Raw genomic sequence first — 17,324 nt, 5'->3', positions numbered from 1 at the left:
TCAGACAGCATGGCCTCAAATTAAAAAAAAAAAAATGTGCCATTGCCACTAGACAGGTGGACTTTCTGGGTTATAAAATTGACGCCTCAGGCATTCACCCCCTGGAGTCCAAGGTTAAGGCAATTCACAAGGCACCCACTCCAACCTCCAAAGCGGAACTACAGGCCTTCTTGGGGCTCTTGAATTTTTACGCATCGTTCCTGCCCCATAAAGCATCTGTGGCGGAACCCCTGCACAGACTTTTGGATAAAAAATCGGCTTGGCATTGGGGTCACAAGGAAGACTCCGCTTTTCGCGCAGTCAAATCACTACTCACGTCGGAGGCGGTCCTTATTCAGTTTGACCCCAACCTTCCATTAGTGCTAGCAGCGGACGCATCCCCTTTTGGAATTGGGGCAGTGTTAAGCCACAGGCTCCCCAATGGCTCCGAGGCCCCCATCGCTTTTTTTTCCAGGACGCTCTCTGCGACAGAGCACAACTATAGTCAAATCGATAAGGAAGCTTTAGCAGCTGTCGCAGCTGTGAAGAAATTCCATGAATTTCTTTTTGGCCACTTTTTCGAGCTGGTCACGGATCATAAGCCTCTCCTGGGCCTACTAGCAGGTGACAAACAGACCCCTCAAGTCCTGTCTCCTAGAATGACGAGGTGGACTCTTTTCCTAGCAGCATACTCGTATAGACTCATACACCGTCCAGGTAAAACATTGTCTCACGCAGACACCCTCAGCCGCTGCCCCCTACCTGCTCCAGCTGAGGACCCGGCCCCGGTCCACACTATCTTTGAGGTCACCCAAATGGACCTCCCCATCACTGCCCTTGACATTGCAGCCAAATCCAAGGCAGACAAAACGATCGCCCAGGTACTGGACTGGGTGAGGAGGGGGTGGCCGGGCAGTGATGTTGAAACCAAATTCACGCCTTTTAAGACCCGCCTACAGGAGTTATCCAGTTTGTAGGGCTGTTTGCTGTGGGGCACACGAGTGGTCATCCCGACCTCGCTGCGTACCAGAGTTTTGGAGGCGTTGCACGAGGGCCACCCTGGCATCGTCAGAATGAAGGCATTAGCACGCAGCTACGTATGGTGGCCCGGCCTCGACGATGACATCAGCAGATGGGTAAGCTCCTGCCATCCCTGCCAGGAATCCCGTCCATCCCCTCCAATTGCCACCACCACCAAGTGGGAAAGCGCCAGCGCACCCTGGTCCAGGATTCACATCGACCTAGCAGGCCCGACACACGGCAAAATGTTCCTGGTGGTCGTGGACTCTTACTCTAAATGGATTGACGTGGCACAACTGTCCACAACCACCACGCAAGCGGTCACCAAGGTATTAACTCGCCTATTCGTAACGCATGGGCTACCTGACTCAATTGTTTCCGACAATGGCCCCCAGTTCGCATCGGCTGAGTTCAGTCGCTTCGCTGCCAATCTGGGCATCCGCCACATCTTCACGGCTCCCTTTCATCCTGCCAGTAACGGGTTGGCAGAAAGAGCCGTTAGGACCACTAAAGAGGCTCTGGCTAGGTTCAGCAAGGATGACTGGCACCACAAACTCTCCCGTTTCTTGCTGAGCCAGCACTCAACCCCATGCACAGTCACTAATAAGTCCCCGGCTGAACTCCTGATGGGTAGACGCCTGCGGACTGTATTGGACAGGCTGCACCCACATTACTGCCCTGACGCTCCCCTCGCTTCCACATCGGGGGTTAGGCATTTTGTCTTACAGGAACCCGTGTTCGCGAGGAACTTCGCTGGAGACCCTCTGTGGATCCCGGGCGAGGTCGTGGCCATCACCGGACCCAGGTCGTATAGAGTCAGACTGGAGGATGGCCGGATCTGGAGAAGGCACCTGGATCAGCTGCAAAGCGCCAAGACACACACGTTAGCAGTGACTCATGGTTGCAGACCGGTGCAGGGCTACAGCATCAACCCCACATCAGCACCAATTCCAGGGACCAGCTCACGCCTGCAGCCGAGTCGGGGACCCCGAATACGACCCGTGACCACCTGATGGCTGACCAGTCCGAACCAGCCAACGGAAACACTTCCTCAACGATCAGCCCTACAAGCCCCGATCCGGCACTGACCGAGGAACGCGCTCGTGACACCACACCGGTCCAACCTTCAGTTGCAGACTCCGATCTACCAGACAATTCCCCAGAGTTGCGCCGTTCTGGGCGCCAGCACAAACCTCCCGCGTACCTTAAAGACTATGCGTGTTCGCATCTGGGGGAAGGGTGTTATGTCCCTGGAACTTAAAGAAGTTCCCACCCAGGTCCGTTCGTGATACGGGGGCGGTTGCCCTCTCTCCCATTGGTTGGTTCTCCCCAGCAGCCAGCTATAAAAGCAGGCTGCGGGGTCCAACCAGTTGCTGATCGCTGCGAGCCAGTTCCAGGCTTGGCAAGCATGTTCAGTCCTTTATTATTCTAATAAAGTACTTGTTGCATCCATGCCCTGGTTCAGCCTCTCATTTCCCGAACTTAACAGAAACCCCTACAATTTCTGAAGGCAAGCTGTTCCACTGGTTAATTGACTTCACTGTTAGAAAGTTTCTCTTTAATTTCAGGTTGCTTCTCTCCTTGTTTAGTTTCCGTCCATTGTTTCTTGCCTTGCCTTCTGGTGCTTAGGAATCAAAGCACCAAAAGGCAAGGCAGAGAAATCAAATCATGTTTAGAATCAGAAATCAGAAATCAAATCACGTGAATCAAATCACATGGTTGTTAAGTGAATTCAGCTTTCTCCATTGAATTCGCTTGTTGGAAAGTGTCTAGGAAGGTCACAAATAGTGATCCAGGATGCTGCAACCGTCATAAAGGCAGGCCAGTTGCCAAACACCTGTATTTTGATTGTGTGACTGCAGGGTTGTTGCTATGGTAGAAAATACAAGGACTGCTTGTAAGTCACTTTTCTCAGCAATGTTGTAATTTTGAATTGTCATTGAACAAATGCTCATTTGTGCAGGTCTACTTATCACCAATCTCACACAATTCAGTTGCTACAGACTTTTCTGGAACAACAGAACCGTTTTCTATCTCTAAGCCATTCCTTGTCCATGAATCAGCAAAAGCAGCCAATCAGAGGGATACAGGGGACATGACACAGGGCCTTTCTCCACTGCTCAGTTGAAATGCTCACCACCTACTGGCATGGCATTTTTCTGCTCCCATTGCTGCTCCCTTATTCTTCCTCCACCGCCTCTGTTTCAGGCCACTGAAGTCCTCTGACTGCCTTCCAAGATAATGAGTAACAAAGGCCAACAGAGTTGGATATCTTGATGCCGCCTTTGATCAGCATCAAAAGAAGAAAATGCTAAATGCTATTGGTATCACCAGGGTAGAATTCGCTCATGGACTGTGGATGAGATGAAGGCAACTTCACGGGAAGATGGCAGAAAAAAACAGCGGCCACGTTTGTGCTGTGCTTAACTTCAAGTGCAGAAAAGCCCATATGGCATCATTTATGCAGATTATCTGCCTCACTTCACGTAATGATATGTATCGTGAAAACATAAATGGCTAGAAGGAGAAAAGGCTCAGATTCAAGTTAAATCAACTAGGAAAACATGCCAAGCCAAGTTTGGATGAAAGTTTTTTTGGGGTGGGGGAGAATTATTCATTTTGATGTTGATTCAGTTAGGGATCTTCCCCATCTGCATTACTGCCACCACCATCTCTATTTCTTCTTCAGTCTCACGCACTCATGCAGTTTCCCAAAACTCAACGATGGAGGCATATGTGACAGTGCCACTGAGTGGCACCACTTCCAGGATCAATCAAGACATGTTAGTGGAGAAATGCATGGATGGCTTTTAACAGAGCTTTGGGAGTTGCCTTTTTTTAAATTAAGGCAGCAGTTCAAGTTCCACTGCTATTAGAGCTCTTTGCTTATACAAATCTTTAAAAAGCAACAAGGATGAAAAGACGAGATCAGAAACAACTTACTGTTCAAAGGGAAGAGAAGCTTACCAAGGTGGCTTTTGAGTCTCACCAGGCTCAAGGTTGACTCAGCCTTCCATCCTTCCGGGATGAGTAAAATGGGGACCCAGATTATTGGGGGCAATAGGCTGACTCTGTAAAACTGCTTAGAGAGGGCTGCAAAGCACTGTGAGGCAGTAGATAAGTCTAAGTGCTAAGTGCTATTTATCCATTTTTTTTGGAAAGAAGCAACTCCAAAAGAAACCTGGAGAAGAGGTGATGTTTCTAAACAGTTGAAAGAGAGGACTATAGAAGCAGAGCTGCAGGAAAGCTGAGCAGAGTGACATAACAGGAGCATTAAGGCTTTCCAGCTGGATTGGATTGGGCTGGGCACCAACACTTACTAAGCAGATTACTCAAGAAAGCAAGATCAGTCTGTCAATCATTTCCCCAAAACTTTTAGCCAATACTAAATTGCCATTGTAGAAGCTAGAGGCAAAAATATGTCAGTAACTCCATCATGATAAAGCCATGGAATTGCTCCCAAGTGATAATTTTTCAGTTGACACAGATGCAGAATGAACCTGCAGATATTTGGAAGCAGTCAGCAAAATACACAGCAGAAATCTCAAGATTAGATTGGATTAGACTACTAGAAATTCAAGTGCGGTGCAATAATCAGAGAAAGGAAGAGTGAAAGAAGATTCCTGAGGGCATACATCATACAAGATTTGGTTAGTTCTTTAACAGGAATTCTCACTTTAGATGCATCTCTCTTCAATACGAACTTGGCACAGTTTAAAAGGGGGGAAGTGATTGGGTGGGGGGGGGGGAGGAGGGACACTCTAGAATTCACGAAAGAAGGTAAATATAGCTGTCCCAGAAAAAGTTGCAGGATCCAATCTGGGTCGGTCACCAAGACCAGAGATTTTGTCTTCTGAGCCTTTGAACTCATGCTGGATCCCATCCTCAGGGAATTTCTCTCTCTCCAAAATGTCTGCTCTGGGCTATTTTCTCCGTGGTGTTTATATAGTGCCTGATTGTGTAGTTTTAGTTATAGATTGGGGGTGTTGAAAGAACAAACCTCAAATGCAAGGTGGTTTGAAACCTTGGGTTTGAAATAGGGTCAGGGTTCCTGAAAATAGGGTTTCCACTACTGACATTCTTTTCATTATAACAATCTGATGTTTTTCAATAACTATTACTTTTGGAAATTTCCAGTGAAACTATTTAAAGGAGATCCAGTCATGATTGAAAGGGCCTGATGGGTGGGCCAAAAGTTCCCCATCCATAACATAAAGGCTTCTTCCATCTGGCCCTTTTAAAAAAGGAAAGGGTACTCAAAAGCCCTTTTTTATGGCATCATGGAGCTTTACATGATTTTTTTTTTTTGTATGGAGGGGAAGCACAGAAACACACACCTCTTGAAAGAGGCTTAGAAAGACAACCAGTCACTTACACCCTCCCCCCAAAATAACTCCCAGAAGGAATCAGCCCCATGCTGAGATTCTCACTATTACTTTTCAGTATTTACTTATTTATTTATTTATTTATTTATTTATTTATTTATTTATTTATTTATTTATTTATTTATTTCCTTCCTTCTTTCCTTCCTTCCTTCCTTCCTTCCTTCCTTCTTTCCTTCCTTCCTTCGTTGTTTTTATAAAATAACTCAAGGCGGCAAATATATCCAACATGCCTTCCTCCTCCTATTTTCTCCACACAACAACCACCCTGTAAGATGAGTTGGTGTGATGACCTGGGGCGTGACACAAAAATAACAGTCACAAAAGTAGAATAAATTCCCTTTAATGCCTCCAACTTGGGCCTCAATGTCAAATTATCCTCTGCTTGATATCTTCCAAAAATAGTCTACGAAGAAAGTAAATGCAGTCCGAACCAATAGTAAAAATAATTAGACTTAAACAACCCCAACACAAACCACACTGGAGTCATTAACCCAGCAGGCCAGGATGATAAATTGCAGACTTCCACAAAAGATAGCGCAGCAACCACAGTTGGGAAAATGCCAAAAACCAGATAAGACTCGACCAAGATAAAACATGCTTTATTTCTAGCAAAGAGCTATTTAAAATGCCCCACTTATATCCTGTTCTCCCAGCTGCAAATAATGAAAGGGATCAGGGCCTTTTCCTCTCCCGTAAGACACGTTGCTCCCTTCTCCGTTCCTCCCTGCATGCCCTAGGATGAAGAGGGCATGGCCCTGGGTCTTCCTCTGAATGCTCAGACAGACTGTGCTCTTCCCCCGTTTCTTCCACAGCCACTGGAGCCACACTCGCACTCCCTATCAGCTTCTCAATCCCCCCCTCAGAATCAGACTCCAACAAGGGCATGACAGTTGGGCTGAGAGAGAGTGACTGGCTCAAAGTCACCAGGTGGCCTTCATAAAATGGCTAAGATGGGACTAGAACTTACGGTCTGTTTTCTAGCCTGTTGCCTTAAAACCAATAGACCAACTGGCTCTCAGTATTAAGTGTGGCTCCTGGTTATCAGTCCTGGCACAAGTGATTCAATTCCTGCAAATGCCTCAGGAGTGCAGAATCTGCACTCTGGTCCTGATTTTTTCCCCCACCTGTGCTTCCCTTGTTTCTGGATGGCTGCCCATAGCCTGTGAATTGTGCCTCCATTTGGCATTCAGCAGAAATGTTCAACGGTTCAAATTTCTTTCTTCCTATATTCACACTTCCTAGCTAGAAATGGTGAAGTCAAGATTCCTGCTATTTATTCATAGGGGCCCTGCTATTGGTAATGATTGCAATTAAGTCTAATAGGGGGATAGGTAGGAAGCAGAGAACAGCACTAATTAACTGAGCTATGAATTTGAATTAGTTTCATCATTTACATTCCTCATGTGCACTCTACTCACTGCTGCTGTCCTTATCAAGGCAACAGAGGGACAAGAATAGGACTATAGTTAATACCAGAGTGAATATCTGGCCCAGTTGGTAGGACTAGGCCCAAACATACAACCTACTCTCTAATAAACAATTTCATTTCAGGAAAAAACTATCATGTAATCTGCAACTCTTACACTGCAAAAACATATGGACTACACAACTTGATCAGGGAAAAACAATAGACGCAATCTACATAGACTTCTGTAAAGCCTTTGATTCAGTGGTACATGACAAACTACTCCTAAAACTAAAATCTTATGATATCTCTGGACAACTGCATAACTGGATAGAAGCATTTCTGTCAGACAACAAATGGTCAAAATTGGGAGCGTCCTATCAAATTCTGTACCTGTCAACAGTGGTGTCCCCCAAGGCAGTGGTCTAGGACCAACTCTTTTCATACTCTACATAAATGACCTCTGTGATCATATCAAGAGCAACTGCGTTCTCTTCGCTGATGATGTAAAGCTATTCAGCACCACAGACAATACTGCTACCCTTCAAAAAGACCTTGACTATGTATCAGAATGGTCAAACAAATGGCAACTTCAAATCTCAACAAATAAATGCTCTGTCCTACGTATTGGCAAAAAAAATCAGAAAATAAAATACAGGGTGAAAAGTCAAGACCTTGTTGATGATCCAAACTCCGTCAAGGATCTTGGCGTACTCATCTCTAATGATCTAAGTGCTAGAGCCCACTGTAACTACATAGCCAAAAAGGCATTAAGAGTTGTTAACCTAATCTTACATAGCTTTTTATCTGGTAATATTACACTAATAACTAGAGCATACAAAACATTTGCTAAACCAATACTCGAATACAGCTCATCAGTCCTGGAACCCACATTATGTATCTGATATTAACACAGTTGAGAAAGTCCAGAAATATTTCACAAGAAGAGTTCTCTACTCCTCTATTTGTTGCAGAATACCTTATGCCACCAGACTTGAAATTCTAGACCTAAAAAACCTAGAACTACTCCACCTTCGGTCCGATCTAAGTATAGTATATAAAATCATACATTGCAATGTTCTACCTGTCAATGCATACTTCAGCTTCAACCATAACAACACAAGAGCACACAATAGATACAAACTCAAGGTAAACTGCACCAAACTTGATTGCAGGAAATACGACTTCAGCAACAGAGTGGTCAGTGTCTGGAATACTCTACCTGACTCTGTGGGTTCTTCCTCAAACCCCAAAAACTTTAACCTTACACTGTCTACTATTGACCTCACTCCTTTCCTAAGAGGTCTGGGGGGAGGGGAGTGCATAAGCGCACCAATGTGCCTATCATCCCTGTCCTATTGTTTCTTTTATTTTTTAGTTTTCTTATATGTATCCATGTATTCATAACTATGTTTTTACTTATACCTATTATCTTGTAAGCAATTGACAAAAATAAATAAATAAATAAATAAATAAACAAATAAATTTTTTAAAAAGTAGAATATGCATTCAATGGAGTGTGCACAGGGAAAGGAAAGAAATCCATGACATCCAGACAGATCCTGAAGTTCAGAATTCTTTCTAATTACAAAATGCAAAGTGATGCCATTGTGAGTAATCTCCTAACATGGGCACCTCTGTGCCGGGACACGAAGAAGTATTAGGTTTGTTTGCCACCTTGTGTTATCTCAAAGGTGCTTTTTGTTTTTCTTCGAAAGGCAACTGCAGTGTTTTTTCCCTGAGGAAGATCTACCCTTCCATTCCCCTGCCTTCAGAACTGATAATGCTTCTTGGATGAGAAGCAAAATGTTTTCTTCTTCTTCCTCAAGGAGAAAAAAATAGGTCTTTTGAAGAAAAAAAAAGGATCTTGAGACAAGTATAATCTGAATCAGGGGTCTCCCACCTTGGCCCCCTTTAAGACTTGTGGACTTCAACTCCCAGAATTCTGGGAATTGAAGTCCACAAGTCTTAAAGGGGCCAAAGTTGGAGACCCCTGACCTGTATGACTGAGAATCTCCACAGACACCTTGAGTTATTTGTCAAAATAAAAAGGCAGGATAAAAATAAGTAAAAGAACATGGACAAATGGTTCAGAAGAACAATTGTGTTTTTAAAATATATTCCACAACAGCATGGGATTTAGCTGCAAACTACTTATTTTATTCCATATCTTGTTCTCCTATGTGCAACATTTCCAATTATTGTGAACATTTATTGCACAGGTCCACTTGGGGGAAAATATTATTCTATTTTGCAATATAGATTGTTCATAATTGTGGGTCTTTTATTGAGCTATTAATGCCAGGTTGTTTTTTTCTGCCTGGTTTTGAAGTGTTATACCAATATGAACTGAAGCAGCATCCTCATATTTCCATCACTGATTTCCACTGGGCCCTGTGTGGGCATACGCTCCCAACACAATATGAGAATTAGAAGAACTTTATTGTCATTGTACAAGTACAACAAAACTGTGGATGCACCCCAGCAACTGTTCGCAATACAATAAAACCAAAGCACTTAAAAATGAAGATAAGAAAGATAGAGTATACACAAAATATACATCCAACAAAAAATATCGAGAAAAGATCTAAATATCCCCTGAAACTTGAGCAAAATATCAGTTAGGTTACTACCTATATCAAAGATTAATTCATAATATCAGAGAGTTATATTGGGGCATGCATACATGTATCTCACATGTAGCATAGCTCATTTTTAAGTTATGCAATGCTAGTTCCATGTATCAAGATATGGGGTGAGATTGATTGATTGACTGATATTTCTTTATTTATTTAGCTAGCTAGCCAACTAGCTAGCTTTTATACCAGAAGCGCCGGTGGCGCAGGGGTCAGAATGCAGTATTGCAGGCTAACTCTTCCCACCACCAATTGTTCAATCTTGAGGTCGGTAAAACGAAGACCCAGACTATTAGGGGCAATATGCTGATGCTGTAAACCGCTTAGAAAGGGCTGTAAAGTGCTAGGAAGCGGTATATAAGTGCTATTGCTATTTGCAAGACTTATAGCATAGTATTTTATTTACATTCCACTACTAAATGGCAGGAATCTATGCTATCCCGTATTCATTAGTCACAGTCAGTGAAGACTGGGGAATTACATAAGGCAGATTCCAAATGTATATATGGTTGAAATTCAACTTTTCAGGCATCAGATTTCTGTAACTATAAATATGTTGTCTGTTCGGGGCCATAGATGCAAAGACGTTTAGCAGAGGAACTCTGCAGCTCTTTATGTTACATAGCTTTTATTGTACAGAATGATATTTTTAGGGTTTTCATCATTTTTTTCTCTCTCTCTCTCCCAGCTCAGTTTTCTCTTTCTCTTTTGACTGTCATCTCTGTACTTCTGGTCTTTTTCTGATCCACTCTTTCTACCTGCTGGAGGATAGCATCCCAGAGGCTCTTTGCTAGACACAGACTTAAGTAGCCGAGGCCTCCTACTATTTCCAAAATAAAGCTTGTCTGTTTTTGTTCCAGAATACTTTTTTTTTTTTTACAGAAATTGTATTCCTAACTGTAGCATTTCTCTTGTCACGTTTTCTTTTCAATGTGTAAAACTATCCGGTACTCCATGCAAGGAGCCTTGAGGCTACAAATGGTCCAACTTTTCATCTGCATCAATTTCCACAATCTCACTGTCACAAAGGTACTTTTTCAAGAGGCTTTCTGGTTTTTCTGAAGACGTTTTGCTTCTCATCCAAGAAGCTTTTTCAGCTCTGAAGGATGAGAAGCGAAACATCTTCAAATAAACACTAGAAAGCTTCTTGCATGAGAAGCGAAACGTCTTCAGAGAAAATCCAAAAAGTCCACCTGCCTCTTGTTAAAAAAGCACCTTTTGAACAACCATGACCCGGATGACTGAGAATCTCCATAGACATGATCTCACTGAATACAGGTAGTCCTTGACTTATGACCACAATTGAGCCCAGAATTTATGATGCTAAGTGAGACAATTGTTACGTTTTAACAAATTTGACGCCTTTTCTTGCCACATTGGTTAAGTGAATCTCTGCAGTTGTTCAATTAGGAACACCATTGTTAAGTGAACCTGGCTTCCCCATTGACTTGGCTTGTCAGAAAGTCACCCCAGGACACTGCAACCGTCATAAGTATGAACCAGCCATCAAGCAACAAAATGTAAATCAAGTGACCATGGGGATGCTGCTACGGTCATAAGTGTGAAAAATAGTCATGAGTCACTTTTTTCAATTCTGCTGTAACTTCAAACGGTCACTAAAAGAACTGTTTGTTAAGTTGAGGACTACCTGTACTATGATGCCAGGAACACAGTTTGGGCAAGACTGACTTAAAAGCTGCATCTCCCAGGGAATTCTGGAAGTCCCTATTCACCTGGTTCACTCACTGCACTGCAAAAACTGATTGGATTTATAGGGGGAAAAAAACCAGAGGAAGTGGCAAGCTGAGTAATAAGAAACCAAGGACACACACATGGAAAGGGCAAAATTAAGATCTAAGTTTGCTTCCGTGGCATCTCTACTTAAAGCAGATCGAGCCGCGGGCTCTCCAGAGATGCTGGTGAACTTCTGTCAAACTCTCCAAAGTAATGGAAAAGCACAGTTAGTAGCACAGTAGTTCATGCAGTCCATCTCAGTCAGGAACGAGGATTAAGGGATTAAGCAAGAGGTATGATCAGGCTTTGATGTAGCTCCTTCTACAGTACAGATTTGGGGCTCAAATTGCACTGTCAATAAAGTATGAAGACAATGCTCATGTATGACCATTGCTCAACAAGTGCACCTACAGACGGTCCAAGATTCGATCCCTGGCATGTTCAGTTAAAACCAATCAGATCTATTTATGTACTTATCTATTAAACAAATGTATAAGGCTGTCCAACTTACAGATGGTTCCTCTGGATGGCTTACAAATTAAAATTTCACAGTGGAAGAAGCCTTAAGCACACACACATACACACACACACACACACACACACACACACACACTCCAATATTTAGCAAATATGGCTAAAGATCTTGGAGAGAGCTGCTGTCAATCAGAATAAAATGCCAGATTGAAAAAGAGTCTGCTTATCTTCCACTCATAGCTTGCAACTGCCTAGAAAGATTATAAAAGAAAAATCAAACAAGAGAAATGGAACTAGTGTAGTGGTGAAGATGCTGACCTAGAAACCAGGTGACTGTGAGTTCTAGTCCCAACTTAGGCAGGAAATCCAGCTGGGTCATTTGGGGCCAGTCACTCTCTCTGTCTCTGTCTCTGTCTCTCTCTCTCTCTCTCAGCCCAACCACAGAGAAGAGTTGTGGGGAAAAAGAGGAGGAGGAAAGAGTATTATGCATCTGTGCCACCTTGAGTTACTTATAAAGCAATAAAGGCAGGATAAAAATCTAATAAATCTAATCTAATACATAACAGAGACAATTTGCTCAATTGTGCCTGCTATGTGTTTTTTTTATTATGCTATGTGTATGTGTGTGAGATAGAATATGCATCAGCACATCCCCTGCCAAGATAGAATGATGCTCCAGAGACACTAAAAAATGCAATGACACAGCCATAACATCAACTAAAACCGAACTGAAGAAAGTCACGATGCGTTTAAAAGGTAGCAGACAGTATTACTGAAAGAGGTGTCTCATTAACACAGCAGCACAGAGAGAGAAAAGGAAAGAGACACAGAAAGGTGGGCCTTAAAAGTCAATATAGGAATGTTAGGCAGTGGGCTTCACTCTTCCATCTTTTCCACTCTTTGATGCAATGATTGCAAATATGCGGAGAATCCAGATTTGGGGACACTGAAATAATAAAAGTTCCTAAATTTGGCATTTTCAGAACTGTGCTGAAAAATGCCTTTAAATGTGTTACAAAGAATTCCAGTGTCTTTAGCATTAGTTCAATATATATACCTTACAAAAGAGCTGGTGAATCTTTTATTTTAGATTAAGTAAGGGCAGTGTTTGAGGGATTGGGAGTTGTAATTCAGACTTTTAATCTCCCCTGAAGGGCTCTCAAGAAGTCATAGAAAGAGCCTATTTTCTGTTCTTGTTTCACAATCACTGGGGTGGGGGGGGGGTGGGGGTGGGAATCCTAGCTCATTTCAAGGTTTGGGGGATTTTAAAATTGGGGATTCCCAGAATGTTACCATGCCTAACCTTAAGACACCCTGTATTTTAAAAAACTGAAATTGGCTCCCAAAAGGCATTCTGACCCAGAAGGAGTCAAATTCTGACAGTGAGAACTTGAGGTGCTGCTGCTTGGCTACCCATGGGCCACACATTAACAATCTTTGCCACTATGCTGGCAATTTCAGTTCCCAATCCGTCAAATGCTGTCCATATCTAATCCATGCTAAGAGATTCGCCAGCTCTTTTGTAAGGTACGTATTGAATTAATGCTAAAAATACTGACATTCTTTGTAACATCTTTAAAGGCATTTTTAAAGGTAAAATTAACATTTATATTTAATCGGCAGACTCCATAGAGATATGAAGTCCCTTTTCAGATTATTGTCTGTGCGAGCATGATGTACACATTTCAGGATCACTAATAAAAGGAACTTGCAGAGGAAATTCTCTTCTACACCCCCAGAATTTTCTCTGCATACAGATAAAGCAAGGACAATGGTGCTGGTAGAGTCAGTACTGTTGTCAATACAGCATTCAGAAAATGCAGAGAATGAACCCTCCTGGTCACGTGCTTCATACAAGATGAGAAAGAAAAACAGTGACAATTTTACCTTTATGTCCATCTCAGGGTTGACAAATTCTTTCAGATACTGAATGGGTCCCATCAGGAAAGGGCAATGGTTGCTGAAAACCTGTCCATGTTAGAATGCAAGTGGTGAGACAACAAATGGGATCTACCCTTTTTGCTTACAAGCTCCTATTTAATTACCTTCCCTCCACCAAAAAACAAAGCAAGGAGCAGACCGTTGTTTGTAGCTGTGTGTGGACAAATATCAGAGCCCCACCACTTACCTCTTGAAGTCCCTCCTGTGCCATTGATCGGAACCACAGAATCTCCCCAATAATTGTCATCCTTTTTAGAACATTATCTATGCCTAGACAGAAGAGATTGTGATTAGATACAATCTTCCAGGAGCCACAAGACCTTTAGCTTAGCTTATCCCAAGATGTGTGTGATTGTATTTGAAATATAACGTCTATAATCTCTATCAGCCAGCTTATCATAGTACACACTAGTTGGGAATGATAGACATTCCATAAATACCTTTAGAAGGCATCCAAATGGGACAAATTATCCCAGATCAACAGAAGCTGTTGAGTTATTTCTATGAAAACCAAGATAGTCTACTCTAAACAGTCTTAGAATGAGAGTATAACACAGTTGCAATATTTAGAACCAGTGTCTAAAACAGCAGGAACTTTTACAAGGCTGCATCTGCTGGTAAGTTTCTAATGATGTCAGATATATTTAGAATCTGAAACCACTTTTGTGGAAAACTCTGCACAGAAGTTTGGCAATAAAATATTCTATTCCATTCCCTCCTCATCTCCCCACCTACCCAAATATATTAGTTAGTCTTAGGATATATCCAGACAGCTGGCCTAATATGCTGTAATGCATGACAAAACTATGCCATCATAATTTGCTCTGTCCCCACATCCAATTTCCAGTCTGCTGTACTAAAGAGTTGGTAAATTGGGCTATAGGAGGAGGAAAATCCTGTTTCAAGTCCACATTCACACACAAAAAAGTCCCCAGGTGACTTGAGGGTGGTCACAACCTTTCAGCTCACATTATGTCACAGAACTCTTGTGAGAAAAAGTGGTGGTGGAAATGTTACACTCACTATCCTGAGCTCTTGGGGGAAAAGTGAGCCAAACCTAATGAATTTATTATCTCTAAAATATTTAGATTATCAAAACAGTGAGAAATGAGACATAATATCATCCATTCTAAGATTTGGTCCAAAAACATACATTTAAAAATCAGTAATAAAACCCAGAGTCAAAATAGATTTGACTTCTTTAGTTGTGCTTTCTGTTTTTCTTTTAAAACCCCAAAAACAAACAAATCCTGAATTCACTATTAGTCTCACTAATGACTGCTGAATACTTGAGGCAGAGAACAAGAAGTACAGAACCATTACCTGATAGGCGGGGCATTAACGTTGCCATCTGCTCTGGATGACAGTAGTTGGATCTGATCTGAACCAAAGTATCCATATTCTCAGTCACAAGTTTCTGGAAAGAATGAAACCTGGTGATATTGTATGACGACTCTGGAGATGGTGCAAAATTTATCTTGAGCAGCCTGCTTCTCAGTTTGCTTTGAGAAATAGCCATATGCCAATCTTCAAATCTCTCCCCAAGAAACTTAGCAGAATTTCTAGAACCAGACCCAGATTCTGCTCAGTGCCTTTTCTTCTAATCTGAAAGGCAGGTTTCATGCACCACATTAAGCCACTGTTGACTAACTAGACCAGTCAGCTCACTTAATATACTGTTCTACACTGTGAGGAATGGCAGGGGACTCACAAAAAACTCTGTTCAAACCAGATAAATTATATTATGGTTTCATGAGCCCAGAATAAGTAAGAAAATAGCTGATTCCAATCTGTTCCCCTCTCCACTGAGCTTTATACCTTTAGCTCTACCATCTGTGAGGTGACATGCCACATGAGGTTATCACTTAGGAACTTCATTCCATAAGGACCGAGGAGTTCAGCCAATGCTCTCATTTCTGCAAGGAAATCAAAAGGAATTCATTTTTATTACAGTACAATAGTACAGCAGGCATACTTAAAACAGCCACAGCAGGGTCGATCTTTTGATTTCTTTCTCCTACAGGCATCAGGGAAAAGGAGACATCAGATGTTGATTCATCCTCTTCTGATTATAGAAATTGCAAGAGATCTCGGCCTTCTCATTTAACTTATTGGAGGCCTTTTTTTAAAAAAAAGCAATAGCCAAGACAACATGGCACTGGTAATGATGAACACAACTCACACAAGAGACCAGGACCAGATTTTTCAATATGCTTGTCTCGGATGGAGATAGTTACTGAAATAATTATCTTAAATTTAGTGGACATTTGTCATATATTTATAGTTACTTAAGAGCCATGGTGGCGCAGTGGTTAGAATGCAGTACTGCCCCTCCCCCCTTTTAAACCAGTACTATCCCTCTGCAGCTTCAGCCTTCAACCAAAATATATAATGGATTCATACCCATTAACTTAAAGGTGAGATCAGCTAACACATTGCAGGTATGATCATTTAAGAGCCACGGTAGAGCAATGGTTAGAGTGCAGTACTGCAGGCTACTTCTGCTGATCACCGGCTGCCAGCAATTTGGCAATTCGAGTCTCACCTGGCTCAAGATTGACTCAGACTTCCCTCCTTCCGAGGTGGGTAAAATGAGGACCCAGATTGTTGGAGGCAATATGCTGTCTCTGTAAACCGCTTAGAGAGGGCTGTAAAGCACTGTAAAGTTGGTATATAAGTGTAAGTGCTATTGCTAGTGCTACTTTTGTTGTTGAAGACACTGTTGATTTTCAACATTTTGCTGACAGAAATTATTGGCATAGTCTTGGAAAGCTTCAGAGATATTCAGAAAAAGGCAGGAAGAATACAGAGGGCCCGTGGGCTGACCTTTATCTACTTTGACTTAGTAGGCAGTTTTTTCTCCGTTTGGTATGATGTCCCAAGTTTACCCCTAGCTTCCTAACTGATTGAGAAACAGCCAAAAACCATTTCCTTCCTACTATCTGCCACTGCTGAGGAGAGAGGGGGGGGGGAGAGGGGAGGGAGGGAGGGAGGGAGGGAGGGAGAAAGAGAGAGAGAGAGAGAGAGAGAGAGAGAACTGCAAAACTTCCATTGTTCTAAGATCCAAACTCTATGACATACTAACATTCTAACCAAGAGCCTCATGCACAAAGCACGTGTTTCTGTCTCGTTTTACGTTGTGTCTTTAAGATCTTACATTTAAGGCCAGGATGTTATTTTTAATCTTTGTAATATTGCTGTGAGAGTGTATGTTTGAAAGGGATGGCTGGATGTTAAGTTTCCTGTGTTGATGCTGTCCTGCTGGTCCATGTAGTTTGCTTATGAACAATATGGAAGTGGTTTGTCTCTCTCCTCCTCCTCCTCTTCCTCCTCCATTATTCTATTTATTTTATTTTATTTATTTATTTGATTTGTCAATTGCTTACAAGATAATAAATATAAGTATAAACATGAGTAAGAATACAGGAAATAGGTACGAATGGGGATAATAGGACAGGAACAGTAGGCACGATGGTGCACTTATGCACACCCCTTACAGACCTCTTAGGAATGGGGTGAGGTCAATCATGGTTAGTTTGAGGTTAAAGGAGTGGAGGTTAGAGGATGTAACCACAGAGTCAGGTAGTGCATTCCAGGCATTGACCACTCTGTTGCTGAAGTCATATTTTCTGCAATCAAGTTTGAAGTGGTTTACATTGAGTTTGTATCTGTTGTGTACTCTTGTATTGTTGTGGTTGAAGCTGATGTAGTCATTGACTGGTAGGACATTGTAGCAGATAATTTTGTGTG

General features: G+C 42.3%; 1 protein-coding gene across 2 annotated transcripts in view; it reads right to left on the bottom strand.

The window, feature by feature from the left end:
* The window catches only part of NCKAP1L (NCK associated protein 1 like), a 109,614-nt gene that overhangs the window by 34,548 nt on the left and 57,742 nt on the right, over window positions 1–17,324 (bottom strand). For both annotated transcript variants that reach the window (XM_087925491.1, XM_087925490.1), the window contains exons 23-26: window positions 15,393–15,490; window positions 14,898–14,991; window positions 13,762–13,844; window positions 13,521–13,601 (exon numbers count right to left, since the gene is read on the bottom strand). In XM_087925491.1, coding sequence (XP_087781617.1) covers window positions 13,521–13,601; window positions 13,762–13,844; window positions 14,898–14,991; window positions 15,393–15,490 — 356 coding nt within the window. The remainder of the gene's footprint in view (window positions 1–13,520; window positions 13,602–13,761; window positions 13,845–14,897; window positions 14,992–15,392; window positions 15,491–17,324) is intronic.

Source organism: Pseudonaja textilis, chromosome 2 (genome assembly GCF_049901715.1).
Source record: "Pseudonaja textilis isolate UNSWEBS1 chromosome 2, rPseTex1.2, whole genome shotgun sequence".
Taxonomy (NCBI): domain Eukaryota; kingdom Metazoa; phylum Chordata; class Lepidosauria; order Squamata; family Elapidae; genus Pseudonaja; species Pseudonaja textilis.
The sequence above is the reverse complement of the archived record's forward strand: the minus strand, read 5'-3'. Positions and strand labels throughout refer to the sequence as shown.